Consider the following 18,233-nt stretch of genomic DNA (forward strand, 5'->3'; position numbering starts at 1 on the left):
TCATCAATACAGTCGTATAGTCTCTATAGTCATCAATACAGTCGTATAGTCTCTATAGTCATCAATACAGTCGTATAGTCTCTATAGTCATCAATACAGTCGTATAGTCTCTATAGTCATCAATACAGTCGTATAGTCTCTATAGTCATCAATACAGTCGTATAGTCTCTATAGTCATCAATACAGTCGTATAGTCTCTATAGTCATCAATACAGTCGTATAGTCTCTATAGTTATCAATACAGTCGTATAGTCTCTATAGTCATCAATACAGTCGTATAGTCTCTATAGTCATCAATACAGTCGTATAGTTTCTATAGTCATCAATACAGTCGTATAGTCTCTATAGTCATCAATACAGTCGTATAGTCTCTATAGTCATCAATACAGTCGTATAGTCTCTATAGTCATTAATACAGTCGTATAGTCTCTATAGTCATCAATACAGTCGTATAGTCTCTATAGTCATCAATACAGTCGTATAGTCTCTATAGTCATTAATACAGTCGTATAGTCTCTATAGTCATCAATACAGTCGTATAGTCTCTATAGTCATTAATACAGTCGTATAGTCTCTATAGTCATCAATACAGTCGTATAGTCTCTATAGTCATCAATACAGTCGTATAGTCTCTATAGTCATTAATACAGTCGTATAGTCTCTATAGTCATCAATACAGTCGTTTTAAGCAGCTTCGCTGGCTGTGTGGGAACTATCTATTAAGCCCAAATAGGTACTTATTTCATAAAATATTACATCCAGTTATTTGTTCTTTGGTAGTCCGTTGAATTTCCCTGAACAGCTCTTTCATTGGTCACTTTCAATAGTTTTGTTATTTCATTATCTTAAGAATGTTGTCGAATTGTCGAACTACTGATCTTCAGTTCCGCGCATGTCCAGTAGATGTCAGCAAGAACATAACAATTGAGGTTCAACCATACAGCCGGCCACATATTGGCTTTTCTTTCCTTGTATGTAATAGCTTTGCTGACATTTTTCTGCTTAAATTTGATAATTGTTTGTTTTATTTTTCTTTTAATTCAGTCCATGGGCTGTTACTGATCTACACTGCATTTCTCCATTCTACAAGATGCTAGATGTGTCCCTGTATTTATTCATGTTCATGCTCTGCTTTAAAAAGTTTTTCCATGATAGCAGGTATCATTTATTCACAGGAAAGGTGACAAGTGCCTGCCTAGTTGGAGTCCCACTGCTTGGGCTGTCACTGATCACTAGCATAGTTGTGCTGTGTGCTCCCTTTAAATAGACATAGGTTAAATATGTGTTGTCCTGCTCCATTTAGACTATATTAGGCTGCTTGAGATTATGTACTGCAGCCCTTTAGACATTGAATGGAGTGGCAGTGCATTTGTTAGGCTGCCGTTTTGCTCAGTGGTATGACCCAGACAAGTAGGCTGCACTTTGGAGAATGGTTATAATGATTGATTATAACCATTATAACCATAGATTGTAAGCTCTTGCGAGCAGGGCCCTCAGTCCCATTGTGTGAAATGACTTTCTTTGTAATGTATCCTTCTGTCTGTATTTGAACCCTACAAATTGTACAGCGCTGCGGAATATGTTGGCGCTAGATAAATAAAATTTATTATTATTATTATTATTCTAATGCAAGACTTCTTCTGTATCTCTTATACACAGGTTCTGGACTTGATTGAAGTCTTTCTGACCAAGCAACCTGACAGTCCGCTGGTATTCAGTACCATTGAGCCCCTGATTTCTGTAATAGAACAGGGTATGAGTGCTGAGTCCAGCCAGCAGGAGCAGGATTTCCTCCGTAAAACAGCCGACATTTTCATGTAAGTACTTGTTTAAAAAATTGTAGTACCAATAGCCTATTAGGGAGTTTTGATGTTCAGGATCCATATTTCATGGCCAGAATGGAGAATGGTTATGAAGAGCGTGTCTTCCTGCATTGCACAGATATCCCATTGATTTGATTTAGCACTGTCTAATGCCCATTTTACCCTGTGATGGTGCTACAGGGATATTGAAATTTCACAGCGAGGTTTCCCCACAGATTTCAGCTGTTTACTGTGGTTTCAGTAGGAGGAACTTTAGGATCAGCTTTCTGGCAGGGAACAAAGTAACAGCTAATGGTTTCTCAAAGAGGATCAAGGCTTAAAGATAACTATATTATAGAGTGGTTTATTCTATTTTTGTACATCCATGGACTTTGGAGAAATTTCCAAAACTTACATAGTTAATACAGTTGAAAAAAAGTCATGTTCATAAAGTTTAACCAAGGGATGGGAAAGGGCATGACGTTTATATTTTTATATAGGTTTATCACATCTCCCTTTATAAAGTGGTAATATTGCATCCCTGTCCTGTGAGTCCATACCTTATTAAATACATGACCTGGCTTTAGAAGCAGCTGATTGACATTTATCCCAGGTTCTTCTCCATCAATGACTTTCCCAGCTTTACTTACAGGTTCTCATGTCCAACGCCCATAGGTGTTGTTTTACAGGAAACCTATTTGCTCATTAATACATTTTTGGCATGTGGGAGGAAACGAATGCATAGAGAACATACAAACGCTATCCAGTTGCCCTTGGTCAGGGTCGAAACCAAGATGGTTATTTTCCTATGACCAGTCTGGGAGTTTTCACAAGCTGTCATAGACATTGGTTAGCTCCCACGATCTCACTAGGTAAAAGCCATATGGGCAACACAGTGAGCGAAGAGGTGAGGTAGAGCTAGGTCTTGCAGGGGTCAGCGGCCTTAGAGGACTCTGTGGGTATTAGCATAGGGTCCTTTGCTGTAGAAACCCAACATTTATGGCATACACTCCGGCTTCAGAGTAGGCGCCATATTTAAAGACTCCAACATCTGCCTTAACATGTCAGCAAGGTGATGATTACTGCATATTAACCTGTTCTCTGCCATTGGTGATTAACAGATGCTGTGATCTATTAAAGTCATTTAACACCAACTTGTGGCATGCTGCAGCTTAGGTGTTAATATGCTGGGAAAAGCATAAAAATGATTCTTACAGGGGTTAATGCATTTTTGAGTATTTTTATTGTAATTCAATTTAGAACCATACTGACCTATGCTGGGATAGGTCGGCATGGTTCTAAATCTCAGGTTGTGGGACCCCTACGGATTTACTGATTGAAGTTGTCATACAGACCATGTGGCAGCACATTCTTCGGTAACAGGGCCAGTTTGCAGCTCGGTCTCATTCAAGTAAATAGGGCTGAACTGCGCACATCCTCTATAGTATAGAGTCTATACTATGTGTGGTGCTGTGCTTGTATTGCAGTGGAGAATCTGCTGCATTGGTCCATGTTTCAGTCTCTTCACACAGCTGATCCGTTGAGTTTATCGGTGCTGGACCCCTGTTGATCTTTGGTTAATGACCTGTTCTAAGGATAGGTCATCAATCTTATAAGACAAGGAAACTGAATTCAGGAACATAAAAAAAATGCAGTGGAAGTGTTAAAAGCAGGGGGATGCCTACAGCACAAACCACTCCATCTCAGGCATGATTCCTACTGGTGGAATTCAGACAAACCTGCTGCAGATTTTCCTAACAGTAACCTCATGTGAGAATCCAGCCCTATTGGGATATATTACAATGTTCAGCACAGAAATAAAAAAAAAAATATATATATATATATATATATATATATATATATATATACAAACACGTATACAATATATATATATATATTGTATACGTGTTTGTGTATATGCTGCTAGGGAAATAATATGTCAAGACTTTCCGCCGCTACAATGTAAAGGCTAGAAAAATGCCCTGGTTTTGCGTGTTCGTTAACGTGTTCATTTGTTCATGTCTATTCATTCATTCGTGTGTGTTTGGGAGCTTTAAAGGGGTAATAGGGAAAGCTGCAAACGACAGCAGGAAGAAAGTTGAAAGCCTGTTACAATCATATCATCCCCTGTATAGTCTCTGGTGAACACAGGGAGCAAGGTACCAGACCTTCATCTAGCCATCATAAACTGGCTGTATATAGTAGATGTGTATTGGCTATACTGACAATTTTGACAGGACTGCTGGATGTGACTCTGATGTGTTTTGTGACCCTGAATGCTTCCCCCAAGCCTAGGCTTGGACAGTTGCATTTCCTAGGAATGTTTGTTCCTTATTCCCTGCCCAAGTACAAAGTCTTAGAGTGAATTGCATCCAGTGGCATGGTTCACATAGGACACTGTAACGCACACTCTTTCCATCGCCCTCACCCTTCAGTTTCCCAGTTTATTAGCCTTCCGTGAGCCAGAAGCTTGTTTTGTTACTGAAAGTTATTTCTTCTTAAGGTTGTAAGTAAACACAACAGTGTGGATTCTCTGGATGTACCGGTGTCTTCTAACTTTTCATTAACTTTATATGAAATGCCCCTGGCCATGGAGTGGTAGAGAACATATTGATTATATCCGTCTTTGAGATTTTCAGAGGATTATTTTCATTTTCCTGACTTGATTTTGGAATCTTTTCAATAACAAGATGGCACAAAACTATGTCTGCATTATATTTTATTGTAAATGTTTCTACAGTGCTTTAGCTTCCAGCTTAGATATACATGGTAGTATAGGAAGCAGAGTCATCTTGGGAAATAGGGATTCAGAAGTTGGAAAAAAGACCATCCAGTGTAGAAGGCTTCCAATGTATATGCCAAAATGTCTGTTGTTTAGCACCTGAGTGTTGCTGGCGCATCATTTTTGCTGTGACTCTCAGGTTGTTGGTAACCATGCACATACACATTTTTAACAATTTTTTTTCTTGTATTTGAATTTACTGGACTAAAGGCCCTACCAGTAGTAAGCTGGGCACAGTGCGTGGACATGAGCATTTTAGAAAAGGTGGAAAACTACTTGTATGATTCTGTTTGTAAACGGCTAAATGCGCGTGAAGCGTTTCCTTTCATGGTACATAAAATAAACCTCTCTGCTGAGGAGGTAGCCTTTGTTCACTTTGTGGATTTTATTTTAAGACATTTGTTTTTTCTTATTCCTCACGCACAATGTGACAGTATCTCTTCTGTAACCACAGGAATAGCTTGTGCAAGAGCAAGCGGTATTGTAAAGATGTATCAGAGCTGAAAGATGACTTGCATGATATGATGGAACGACTACTAAAAAGAGCCAGCAAACAAAGCGACTCGTCCGTGGCCTTATATTGTTTCAGGTGAGAACATGTGAATGACAATTTGCCAGTAGAGTACTGCTGCCATTAGAGGAGATTGATATTGATGTAACTGAATGCCATGCTCTGTTGCATGTATGAATAACAAACTTGTGTTTGTGATACGTTTAGAGTTAATTATGACGCATCATTTGTCTTCTTAACAGTGCATCGATGTACCTATTCAAGGTATTGAGAGGTGGTAATACTGAACAGCCAGAAGTGGTAGAAAAGAAAGGCAAGAAAGCAGCCTCATCTGCACAGGTATATGACTCGCAAGAAGTGTCGTAATAAAAGTGGAGCCCGTAACCCTTAAGTCCACACCATTTTAAAATCTATATGAAAGTGTTCATAGAGACATGTGATAAAATATTAATCGCTGAGAAGTTCTGTTCTGTCTCTAATACCTGAAGCAAAAGCAAGTATTCCACTTTGCATCAGTTGTGAAGAATACATCCTTTAGGTGTATGACCCCTTTAACTTTCCATGCTCAGGCTCTTAGTCTATTCTATGGTTGGTACTTTGATCGGTGTCTCTTTAAGCCGCCGTCCTTTGGTAATGGCTTATTAATGATTGTCTGGAATAAGGGAATAATTTAAAGGCTCATCAATTACATTTCACTATTCCAGTCTGTATTAATAAGAAGGATATTTATTCACCATAAAAGCTCTGCTTTATCAGCCTAATGAAATGTGACTTAAGATTCCGCTAGCATTGCATCACATAATATTCTCATTTTCTGTCTTTTCCCCAGGCTGGCTGTCTGGGCTTCCTAGATCTTCAGAAAGTCACCACCCTCTATCAGGAAGCATTGCGGGGATTCATGACCAAGCGAAATAGCCCACTGACCTCAGCAATGTTTCTGGACCTTTTCCGTCGGTTTCCGGTGAGTAATTTCAGACTGTGGATACAGTTAAAACATTTTTAATCTGATTCTGTTTGTCTGCCTTGGATATACAAATAAAACCTTATTGATGAAAAAGAGGAACTTGCCCTAGGCACCACCTTTTGGAAAGTAGCTCCCTATAGATTAATGTATGGCTTTCAAAGGACCCTAAGGGCATAGTCTGGGACTAATAGCTATGCCAGAATAACTCCTGGAAAAGGGACCCTTCTTAGGCCTTGTTCACACGAGGCACAGGACCGCGTATTTTGGTCCTGATTCTGATGCGGGAAGCCGCATCAGTATTGGACCAAAATACAACTGTCGCGGCTTCCGAGAGTCGCGGCTTCCCCCTCTGGAGTAGGCTCAAATGAAAGGGCCTAGTGCGAAGGGTGCTGTCGTGAGGAGGACGCCGGGGCTGACTCAGCCGTGGAATCCGCCTGAAGAAAGGGTAGCTTGATTCTTTTTTCCTTGAGCCGGAACATACCGCTCACGGTAAAAAGGAATCTAGTGGTCTACATAGACCTCTATTGTGAGGGGGCAGATTCTGAGCTGGATTCGGCGTCAGAATCCGCCCCCTCTTGCCCTGTGTGACCGAGCCCTTTCTCACGTTGAGACCTCTCACACAGGCAGTAACCTGCTTTGCATTGATGAGAGGCAGCAACCTCGAAACCGTTATCTGGAGATGGACCTTCTTCCTTTTAGATGCGTTATTCTAGATTGGGTACTATTTGCAGATTATGACCTTAGGTTTCCTTCAAAACCATACATTAATCTATAGTGAGCTACCCTTCGAAAGGTGGCACTAGGAGAAAGTTCCTCTTATCTGGATATTCTTTACCAAGAATTCTACCTTGACACATTACCCTTTCTATCTGCCTTGAGCCATTGGTTTTCTAATACTGTAGATTGAGTAATATGTAATGACCAGTTCATACTCTTGTGCAACATTTTTGAAATTACATAAATTTTTTAAAGGGGTTATTTTGCAATGACAAACTCTTTATTAAGCGAAGCTGAGCCTGCGATGAAGCTACTACAACATGTAGTGACCATTTACATCTATTTAGTGCATGGGTGGGCCATGGCAACCAAAAAAGAAGCAACTGAGACTCGGGTTCTTTCTAACCTTAGAAGGGATTGCCTTTGTGGAACTTCCCATTATGTCCTAATAAAGCATATGGAAGGTTGATGTCTGTGAAAACGGACAGTTTTGATAAAACTATTGATGAAAAGTGCTGGCAGTCTATCATTTGATGCATTCTGTAGTAGATGACTGAGATTTTTATTTGTACAGTAACAACATAGTTGTCTGTTCTGAATTCTGTAATGTATTTTCCCTTATCATAGTTTGTGACTCTTGTTTCTTCTCTGCTCTCTCAGTTTATTTGCAAGCCACTCTTGGGCATCATAATGAAGGCAGTGAAAAATGGTGCTCGCCAGCATCAGCAGGTAAGCATTTAGGAGGGAGGGCTTACTTTATCTTAAAGGTCTTTTCTGACCCTAATCAATTTTACATATTCATGACTTATCCACAGGATAGGTCATCAGTATCTGATCTGCGGGGGTGCGACCCATCTACATCATCTGCAGAATTTCTTTAAATGGGACTCCAGTGTAAGAGTTCACACGGGGCACAGTATGGTGTATTTTGGTCCTGATTGTGAGGCGTGAAGCCACGTCAGAATAGGACCAAAATGTGCCTGCCACGACAGTCGCGGCTTCCAGCTCCGGAGTAGACCCAAATGAATGGGCCTAGCCCAGAGGGTGCTGTTGCGAGGCGGATGCCAGGACTGAATCAGCTGCGGAGTCCGCCTGAAGAAAGGGCAGGTCGCTGCTTTTTTCCGTGAGCGCGAACATCCCACTCATGGAAAAAAGTAAGCTAGCGGTTTACATAGATCTCTATTGTGAGGGAGCGGATTCTGAGGTGGATTCGGCGTTAGAATCCACCCCCTTTTGCCCCTTGTGAACGAGCCCTAAATGGTTAAAGCCTTATACTGAAGAACACTACAATCCTTTCTCATTTTGATTGTTGTGGGGGGTTTTTTTGTGGTTTGTTTTGCTCTTCTAGTTACTATTTTGCCAGTGTTATTCTTTTGATTGCTGTCAAGTTCAGTGTTATAGGGATACTGGGTACCCAGTTAAATCAGTATCTACATCCTGTAGTGCTTCTTATGTGTATACAGAATCCATTTTGTTTAGGGCTAATGTTAGAAGTTAATTCCATACGTTTTAACCCTAGGCAGAAGCATGTGGTCTTTTGCTGAAGGCCCTTCAGAACTCTAGTCTAAGGCAGTCCCTGTCTCCTTCAGAGTGGCAAGAGCTCATCAAAGAGGGACTGACTCAGGTTACAGAGGTAAGTTGGATATATATTTGGCAAGGAAGCTGTGTTATCTGTAGAGTAAACAAAGGCGTTAGTGCTCATAATGGTCATTTGGAAAGTCCATTATACAATTTACATATAATTATAACCTACATCAGCAGCAGCGTGACTTTGTTACGTTGGTTATCTACCCTGATCCTGAGTTACATCAGGCTTTATAGTCAGACGTCACGCACTGCCATATTCCCATGTTTTTTTCTAAGCTCACCTTCTTTCAGCAGCCCTGTTTTTCAGTCTCTGTACATGGAAAGCTTTAACACTCGAGTTGCTCAGCCTTTCTTTGTTTATGTTGGGACATAAGATTTTTGAGATTCTTACACAGCATAATATTGCAGGCACTTTCCTTTCAGTGTGATTCTTACGTGCCGAATCCCGAGAAGTGCTGGCTGCTCAGCTCACAGGTCTCTTACTGGAATGCAGAAAGGATTTCCCTTTTTGAATAAGAGCACATTCTTAGTTTGGAAGTGGTGACAGAATAGAGCAAGCTAAACACTAATTTATGGAATGTACAACGCTGTTTCCAGGCCCCTAGTAATTAGCGACATCCCACAATAGCTCTAATCTATTACTATACAATTTACAGGGTTTTTTTGTTCTAGTTGTTGAGGTGCTGGCACAATATTTATATAATGTAAATCTGCATGTGTATAAATTCTTATTTGTGTACGGAGTCAGATGCCATCTGTGCAAAATCTTCCACTAGTGTAAAAATCTGCATTATTCTTGGAAAGCTGCTTCATTTGCATTTCTCTCTGAGGCAGTGTGTGTGTACAATACAGAGCAGTCCATTATTACTACTGCTGGTTTCTTTACTTATTATTCTACCTAGAGTAAGTGTAAGGCCTGGTTCACATCTGTGTTCGGAAATCCGTTCTAGGAGTCCACATGGGGACCCCCTGAACGGAATACCGAATGCATTGGCAAGTGATGAGCAGTGAAAGCACATGGGTCCCTTAGACTTTAATCCATGTGCTTTCCGAGTGGTGTCCGCATGAGTCATGTGGCCAGAAAAGTAGATCACGAGGTACTTTTCTGTCCGCATGCTCCGCGCGGACACTGCGTGGAAAGCACACGGATGCCATTATAGTCTATGGGGTCAGTGTGCTTTCTTAAGGTCATCGCTTGTCACTGCGTTTGGTATTCCGTTCAGGAGGGTACCCATGCGGACTTCCCGAACAGATTACCGAACGCAGATGTGAACCAGGCCAAAAATAACTGACAAAAGCTGAAGTGAACATAATCTAGAAGATCCAGGGATACTGGTTCCAAATTCCAAAGAGAAATCTGAGCACAATAAGAGAAGCTGGTTGCTGTCTATAATCAACATCCTATCCACAATAATTCAAGTATCTAGTCAGGAGTACACAGACTCTCCTTACACTCATTGTAAGCTGTGAAATGATGTAGACCAGAAATGTCAAACTCCGGGTACCCCGAGGGCCACATGAGTAACAAGAGGTTGTTGCGAGGGCCGCACACAGCAGCTAATGGCTAGGGCCTAGGGGACTGATCACTAATACCATGCATCGCAAAAATCAGGCATTTCTATTGCAGGCTACATAGAGTAGCCTACAATAGAAAGTATAGAATGACAGGCTGAAGCCTCACAAGGCTCCCGGCTGCCATAAAAATGCACGCAGGCCCCGAATCTTGCTCCAGGGGTGCCTGCAATTGCCGGTAAAATGGCACCTCAGTTAAAGCTGGCAGACACCATTATTGTGTTGGAGTGCTGGGGGAGGGGGGCTTCTGGATGTCTGGCACTTCCTTGGGCCTGAGGACTGTTTTTTCCCACCCACTTGCAATTCTTGCACTTGGGGGTTAATAGGAGCACTACAGACTGTAATGCTCCAATTAACTCCCAAGTGAAAGAATTACAAGGTGGGTGGGAAAAAAAACAGTCCTCAATCCCAATGAAGGGCCAGACAGACATCAAAAAGCCCCCCTCCCCCAGCACCCCAGTTCTAAGACATCTATTGAGGTTTTCCAGCCAGAATGGCAACATTTTTATAAAAGAATATTAAATTTTCGTGCAGAATCACACGCACTTTTAAATGGGACTAAGTTGTCTGCAAAATTAGTGACCATTAATTTTGCTCTAGGGTGGCAATCTTGGGAAATTATGGTTTTCCCAGCAGGGGGACATTTTGTAATCCATTTATTGTCAAAGGACACAACAAATAGGAATTTTTGTCTAAACCAGGAGACTTCTGTAAGATGGAATGTTATACACCGTAATGCATACATTATTATTTTTTTATTACAATGACTGTCTCCTTTCTCTGCAGACACTAGAAGACACCGGTGAGATCAAAGTGAAAGTTGATCAGAAAAAACTCATAAAATGTTTCGAGCTTCTGAACTTCCTTATTAAAACCATAAACCAACAGGTATGTATCAATGGAAGTCTAAATGACAGATTGTAGGACTTTGTCTGCCTATGGGTGATGCATGTAAAATTGTATGTTCTGGTTTTATTTATTTTAAACCTAAAAGTTTTTTAAAATGTAAAAAAACAACAAAAATCATTCAGCCCCCCTTCCTTTTCCTAGAATATACAGTATATACAACTAAAAAATGTTACTGTCAAACATATACACAATAGGTATCCCTGTGTCCAAAAACGCTTGTCCTACAAACTTAGAAAAATGTTTTTCTTGTATGATCAACGCTGTAGCGGCGAAAAAAAAATTCAAAAGTTCTAAACTGCCACTATTTCGCCTCTGCTAGCAAGGGGCTGGCCCATAAAAAAAAAATAAAAAAAATAGCTGGGCTCAGACCACTGTGACCAACACCTCTCAGCTTGACCGACCCAGACATCTCTGATGCTGGTCCTCGTACAGTCAGGTATTAACAAACGTGAGTCCTCCCTAGTTGGCAAGCTGCAACATAATATTGATGCTCTAGAGAAAAGAACTGATAACATTGAGCGTAAGGGCTAGTTCTCACAGGCACAGGGGAGGCAGATTATGGCGTGTAATCCACGTCATAATCCGCCCCCTCACAAGTAGCCTATGGAGACCGCCAGGCTACTTTTTTCCGTGAGTGGCATGTTGCTCTGGTGGCTCATGTGCTTTACAGTTCCATATGTTTGCGACTTATGGTGAACTGTCTACTTTACTGGTATCACGATTCTGACATTGTGGTTAACTGTTGAGTAATTTTCTCCTCCCACCCCCACGGGTTATTTGGAGCATTTTGGCACTTCTGATATTATGTTTCTATTTTCTGCCTATGTGTTCCTGTATATGGTTCTCCATTTGGTTTATTTGTCTTGTTACGCATAGCTTGTATATGTTTATTCCACCAAAATGCGTTTTTATTACAGAGCCAACTAGTTTGCCTCACTGGCATAGACCTAGTGTGCATACATTGATGCCTCCTTTTATGATTCTGTTATGGTTCTTCACATATCCTCCCTGAATGTTAGAGGACTTAATAGTCCATATAAGATGAGCTCAGTCTGGAGAGAGGCGCGTCATCTGAGATGTGATGTACTTGTGCTCCAAGAGACCCACTGCCATTCTGAGAAGGGCCCTCGATTTACTAATCCCTTTTTCCGCCGTATCTTTTAAATCCTCCTGTGCGGCTAAATGTAAGGAAATCCTCTTAGCAGTTCGGGACTCTGTTGCCTTCATCATGGAGTTTGTTTTAACAGACTTTAAACCCACTTATGACTCTGTGAACAGAAAAATAAAAAAAAAGTTATGGGGCTTGGAAGGTGGGGAGTCAAAAACGAAAATCAAAAAATGTCTCCAGTGTGAAGCAGTTAAAATGAATGTTATAGTTTTTAATGTGGAAACAAAAAAATTTCGTCCTGCATCCTCCGTTAGTATCAAAATAGGCTTAAACAAATTAACCTTCTTAAAAGTTTAAATCCATGAAATAACTCTGTCTATAATATTTAACAGGCGTCTTTAATTAAAAACAAAAAAGGTACTTCTTGTTGCAGAATGATTGACCACATAGACCAAAGCACTTGTCATGAGTATCTGGTGCGGGTTCTCCCTGTTTTCTACTTGTTCCTGGTATCAACAGCTTTTTTCACAGCTCTGAGCAGAAATGGGTTTCCCAGGAGGGCAGCTGCTTGTTTGATGGCTCTGCCCGCTGTCTGCTTGGGCAGTTTCTACTGCTCATCTTTGGCAAGACTTGAAGAGTCTGTGACTGTTGCTGAATTTTCAGATTGTCTACCTCCAATTTTCATTTAGGAACCATTGGATTTGTGACATGGGGTAATGTTTAAACAATTAAAGCAAACCTTTAAAGGAATATATAAGGGAATTAAATAATACTACTAATAATAAATGCTGTAGTTGTTATTATTATTAATGTATTCGTTTAGCTGTAGGGGCATGCTTCAGTTACCCTGCATACCATGCAGATTACAGGTTTTTATATACTGCCTCTATAGACTACTATTGTATAGGCAGATAGCCTGGACCTTGCAATTCCAAGCTCTCCTGCTTTTTAAAGGTAGCAATACCAGTTAAAAAATATATTACTAATATATATATATATTTATTAAAGAAATCAAATCCAGAGAGGAAACAATCTCGGCAACTGTTCCTCCAGTGCTATATAAAGAGGCTATCAGAGGCTACTTTTTAGGTAGTGCACCACTTGGTGAGAGATCATTGACTGTTAGACATGCCTCTATGACATACTCACATACTCAATGGCTGTTTTTTAGAGGTGACCCACCGTGGTACTAGAGCTTCCTTTCAGTAGTTCAGTTTTCCCGAAATAAACGTATCCACTCGCTCTAATAATGTAATCGCTGACCTATATTATCATTACATTCAGACATATAAAGTTTCATTTGATTCCAATAATTCCTTGGTATGTTTTTTTGCTTGTTTTTAAATGTGTTTCTATTGTAGTATATTGCGACTTGTTTCATACAGTAATCTTATAAATTGTAATTCTATTGCAGAAATTGGATATTGAGCTCAAGGAACTGACTTCTATCCTCCAGACATTAAATCAAAAAGAAGGAATTGAGAACTCTATGCGAATAAAGAACATGTACTGGAATATCATGAAGTTACTAGGATTTACGTATGTATTTTATTTTCATGAGTGCTTTTAAAATGGATTTGTGCAATTGCACGCTAATATACAAGTGGCTCTGTTTTTGTAAGGAACTGTGTAAAGTGTGTGTAAATAAATATATTATATATATATATATATATATATATATATATACATATATATATATATATATATATATATATATATATATACACATACACACACACACACACACACACACACACACACACACCATATATGACCGCATGATTTGTCCTGTTCAATATAACTCCAAAAAAGCAGGCAGCACACCGAAATTGTGACAAAAGTAAAGGAGGTTTATTGCCTCATACTGCGACTTTTCGGCTCCAAGAGCCTGTTTCAAGCTTGTTTCAGGCACATTACACTGATAAACAACATACCTTTGTTATGTATGCTGCTTTTGTAGATTTGGGGAAAAAAAAACTACTTTGAAGCCTCATGCAAGTTGGTGCACTGGGGGCGGGCCTTCAGCTCGCTGGACCACTGTTCTTGCTGCACAAGTAGGACAGGTAATGGGGAGGATCAGCTCTCCCACAACAAAGGGTGGTGTAAGGCAGGAGAATGGTAAGTTGTTTGAGTGGCAAAACAGTGTTTCTGGGACTGAAGGCCCGCCACCAGTGCACCAACTGCTTACTCTGCATGAGACTTCAGAGATTTATTTTCTCTTCAAATCTACAAAAGTGACATATATAATAGGTATATTGTCTATTTCTGCTCTGTAATGTGGTGGGCGTAGTTGAATATGGGGTATGTGATAGACTCAGTTTAGAGAAAAAAAAAAAAAATCATATAAATATCCTCAGTAGTTAAAATCAATCAGTATCAGTAATGCTATATAAAGTTGCAGTATAGCCCTGACCCTTTAAGGGAATGTGTCGCCAAAAAATTTATTTTGTTGAGAATTTTTAACAAATTTTTGTTGAATTTTATTTACATTTTTCTACGTCACGAAGTATAGTTTAGAATACTGCAACACCCTGCAACATTTCCTTTGGAAAGCCTTACCCTTTCTAATTCTGTAGGTTTTTATTGCATCACCTCATTTACATCACAAACAAGACAGACCGTATCCAATAGAAATAACACTACTTCATAATAACCACCATTAGTGACCTATCATTTCATCCACTACTGACAACAGATTGGCCATACATATATACATATTGTAACTGCGGGACCTTCAGAGTAGGCAAGTTGCTAGACTAAATCAGGCAGATGGAGGCAGAGATATTAGCTCAAAGTAGAAGATTTATTGGAAGCCGTTCACACAGTCTAAAGTATGTAAATCAAAATGGCTTTCTTCAGCATGGTACAAAATCAAATAACAAAAACAGTCCTTACTTCAGGATACAAAGGTAAGTCTCCAAGGTTTCCTCACAAATGTACAAGGGAGGTTTTTGCCTTTTTCCTCCAGACACACAGGGCAGTGTGTACATGGCTTTCTTAAGCAAGAGGCGACCACACCCACTTCCTTTAGACAGCTGATCTCTTGAGTCACCAGCAAACCAGGACTGGAGTATAGGCCTGGGTCTACAACAGCTCCTAAATCCTGGTCCCATACTCCAACCAGTCACCATGTGGATACCAGCCACCTCAGTGGAAGGTACCTGCCATCTACCACTTTTCCATCTGCCTGTTTACAATATATACATACATTCTCCAATGAGCAGCGACAGCCTCAAAGCTGTCATTTGCAAATGCCTATTAGGCCCTGCCAGAAACTGTGCCTGATGAAAATATGCCAAAATGTACAATACATACACATCTTATTATATTGGTTAAGTGATCACATAGTCAAGTTCCTTGAACATATGGGACTTAAAGGATTGTGTTTAAAAAGTGTTTAAAAAAAATAGAGCTAACAAATGTTCCCAATATGTAATAAAATCAAAAACATTACAATGATCTACAAATTCAATTAGTCATTCAACACTCAAGTCCTCCAGTAATTGTGTTAAAGGAGAAATAAAAAAAAGCCACCATAGCCATATTGCCCAAACTAGGCCAAAGAGTTAACAACTAGAGATGAGCGAATAGTATTAGACGAATAGTTTTGAATACCTCCACTCCCATAGGACTGCATGTAAGCAGCTGAACACCAAGGGGTTAAGCGCCGCTAACACGCATTCCTGTGGGAGCAAAGTATTCGAATCTACTATTCGCTCAACACTATTAACAACCTCTAATGTCAGTTGGACTTAAAGTAACTCATTTTATTATTATTTTATTCTAGGCAACCAAAAAAAGAAAAGAAAAAAAATGTCCCTGATGATGCTGCTGAGATGAATAATAACACTTTGAAAAAAAAGAAAGGTTTCTTACCAGAAACCAAGAAACGGAAGAACAGGAAGAAGGTCCAACCTGTTGAACAGCAGAAGCCCACCGATGGAAAGGACAAAATGGAAGTATCAGAGGGGAAGATTGGAGATGCCAAATCTAAAAAACAGAAAAACAAGAAGAAAAGGAAGTTAAGCCAACAGGAAGGCGGAGATCAGGAGAACTTAGCAGGAGATTCAATAAGTAAGAAAGCCAAACCTAATTCAGAAGCCAAGAACAAGACCGGAAAACTTGCAACAAAAGACAAGAATAAGAAGAAAAAGAAGGGAAGGAATGCAGTAGAAAGCTAAAAGTCCATCCCATAGCGGTGTGTACTTGCTGAGCAGACGTTCACACAGATCTTGTACAGTATTGTTTTATTTTTGTACACTAACTTGTAAAATGCAAGGATGGAACAAGGAACGTAGTGTTCATTTGGTATTTGGCGGAATTGCCTTCAGGATACAGTGAGCGGATTTGTAAGATAATAATCTGAGCCTCAGGAACTGTTTTATCATACAGTAATAAAGCTGTGTCTGAATTTCAATAATACCATTATCTGTTGAAATGTATAAATCCAGAAACGGTAATTCACTTTTACGACTTTTGTCAGATGTTTGTCCGATTCTATTTACATTGTTGTCCTGAATTGTTTGCTTACTGTACAATACAGATACTAATGATTTCCCTTGTTCATACCAGAAACCCATCGGAGTTAATCCGTATTTATTGTTTGCTCTTGCATATTCACTGTGCATTCAACACGTTTTTTTTCTCTGGCTTCTGTACTGTGTGCATTTGTAAGCTGGTTTCACACACCGTCTTTTTCTAAAAATGCAGCATTTTTCATGGTCTACTTGCCACTTTTTTGGCAACTAAAACCGTTCGTCAAATGTTATATGCAAGTTAATCGGGTTTTATGAAATGCGTTATAAGCAATGCATTTTTTTTTGTAGTGGTCTTTGGTCAAGTTGTTTTTTTGATTCAGGTATTATTCAGTAGACTTATCTAAGGGGAGGAAAGAGAACAAAAAATGCATTTCAAAAGTGTGATTAGAAATCGTTGTAAGAAAATACTCACATTTCATGGCAATTTTTAAACCTAAAAGACTGTGTATGAGGCAAAAAAATAATACTGACTTTGTTTTATTCCAGTTTATTTTAATAATAAGTGACAATTTCCTTAAAAAACAAGTAGCCTCTTGTATATTTTATTTAGTTGTGCTGCTAAAATAGTGTACCTGTTCTTTATTTATGTGCCGCCACTCTGGGTGCTTCCTGGGCTGCTTACAATTGCTTTTAAAAGGATTCTACCATTAAAATCGAATGTTTTCTCTGTGACACATAGGAATAGCCTTAAGAAAGGCTATTCTTCTCCTACCTTTAGATGTCTTCTCTGCACTGCCGTTCAGTAGAAATCCTGGATTTTATTGGTATGCAAATGAGTTCATTGGCAGCACTGGGCGGCAGGCCCCAGTGCTCAAACAGCACTGGGGGTGTCCCCAATAACGCGAGAGAACTCTCCAGCACCGCCTTCATCTTCTTCCGGCGCTTGCAGCCAAACTTCTAGGCCTCGGGCAGAGCCAACTGCGCATGCCCATGGCCACAAGAAAAATGGCCGCGTACACAGTAACTAAGCCACCATTTTCTTTGGCTTGTGGGCATGCACAGTTGGCTCTCCCCTAGGCCCGAAGCCTAGAAGTTTGACCGCCTGCGCCGGAAGACGACGCGTGAAGAGGCCGCTCCTGAGGAAGATGGAGGTAGCGCTGGAGAGTTCTCTCGCAGCATTGGGGACGCCCCCAGTGCTGCAAGAGAACTCATTTGCATACCAACGAAAACCGGGATTCATACTGAACGGTGGCGCGGAGAAGACATCTAAAGGTAGGAGTAGAATAGCCTTTCTTAAGTCTATTCCTACGTGTCAACGAGAAAAAATTCGGTTTTAATGGTAGAATCCCTTTAATGGTAGCTAGATGGATTTGTATGCAGTAAGCACCTCCTTGTGGCCACTGTAAGCTGCCAAGGTTTATACTTGAAGGTATGGCTTTGTGAATAGAAGCAAGAAAGATATAGAGAACTTTAAACTATTGATTTTTTTACATGGGTATGTGCTTACGTCTGTCTGTGTAAAGAAGTGGACATGTTCCATTTTGGTCCATTTATTTGGACATATCTTTTTCATTAAAAAATGTAGGACTATGAACAGCAGAGACTGCAGTCCCTGTGATGAGCTCGGCAGATGGGATGTGTAGAGGGGAGTGTCCCAGCAATCTCTCCCAGCACCAAGCACTTTACAAGGGCACTGGGAGCTGTAGATGTAGGAGTATCAGCAGCCCCTGCTGCATCCCCTGTAGAGTGTCCCTTCAAACCTGTATGTATAGGAATATCAGCAGCAGAAGCTGCACCCCTTGT

General features: G+C 40.2%; 1 protein-coding gene across 1 annotated transcript in view; it reads left to right on the forward strand.

Moving 5' to 3' along the window:
* Positions 1-16,372, forward strand: part of MYBBP1A (MYB binding protein 1a) — a 36,914-nt gene extending 20,542 nt beyond the window's left edge. The window contains exons 19-27 of the mRNA XM_075264849.1: positions 1,660-1,817; positions 5,039-5,173; positions 5,338-5,434; positions 5,925-6,056; positions 7,437-7,505; positions 8,296-8,409; positions 10,722-10,823; positions 13,367-13,491; positions 15,740-16,372. Coding sequence (XP_075120950.1) covers positions 1,660-1,817; positions 5,039-5,173; positions 5,338-5,434; positions 5,925-6,056; positions 7,437-7,505; positions 8,296-8,409; positions 10,722-10,823; positions 13,367-13,491; positions 15,740-16,133 — 1,326 coding nt within the window. The 3' untranslated portion in view covers positions 16,134-16,372. The remainder of the gene's footprint in view (positions 1-1,659; positions 1,818-5,038; positions 5,174-5,337; positions 5,435-5,924; positions 6,057-7,436; positions 7,506-8,295; positions 8,410-10,721; positions 10,824-13,366; positions 13,492-15,739) is intronic.
* The last annotated feature ends 1,861 nt before the right edge of the window (positions 16,373-18,233 follow it).

This window comes from Leptodactylus fuscus, chromosome 2, assembly GCF_031893055.1.
Source record: "Leptodactylus fuscus isolate aLepFus1 chromosome 2, aLepFus1.hap2, whole genome shotgun sequence".
NCBI classification, from domain to species: Eukaryota; Metazoa; Chordata; class Amphibia; order Anura; family Leptodactylidae; genus Leptodactylus; species Leptodactylus fuscus.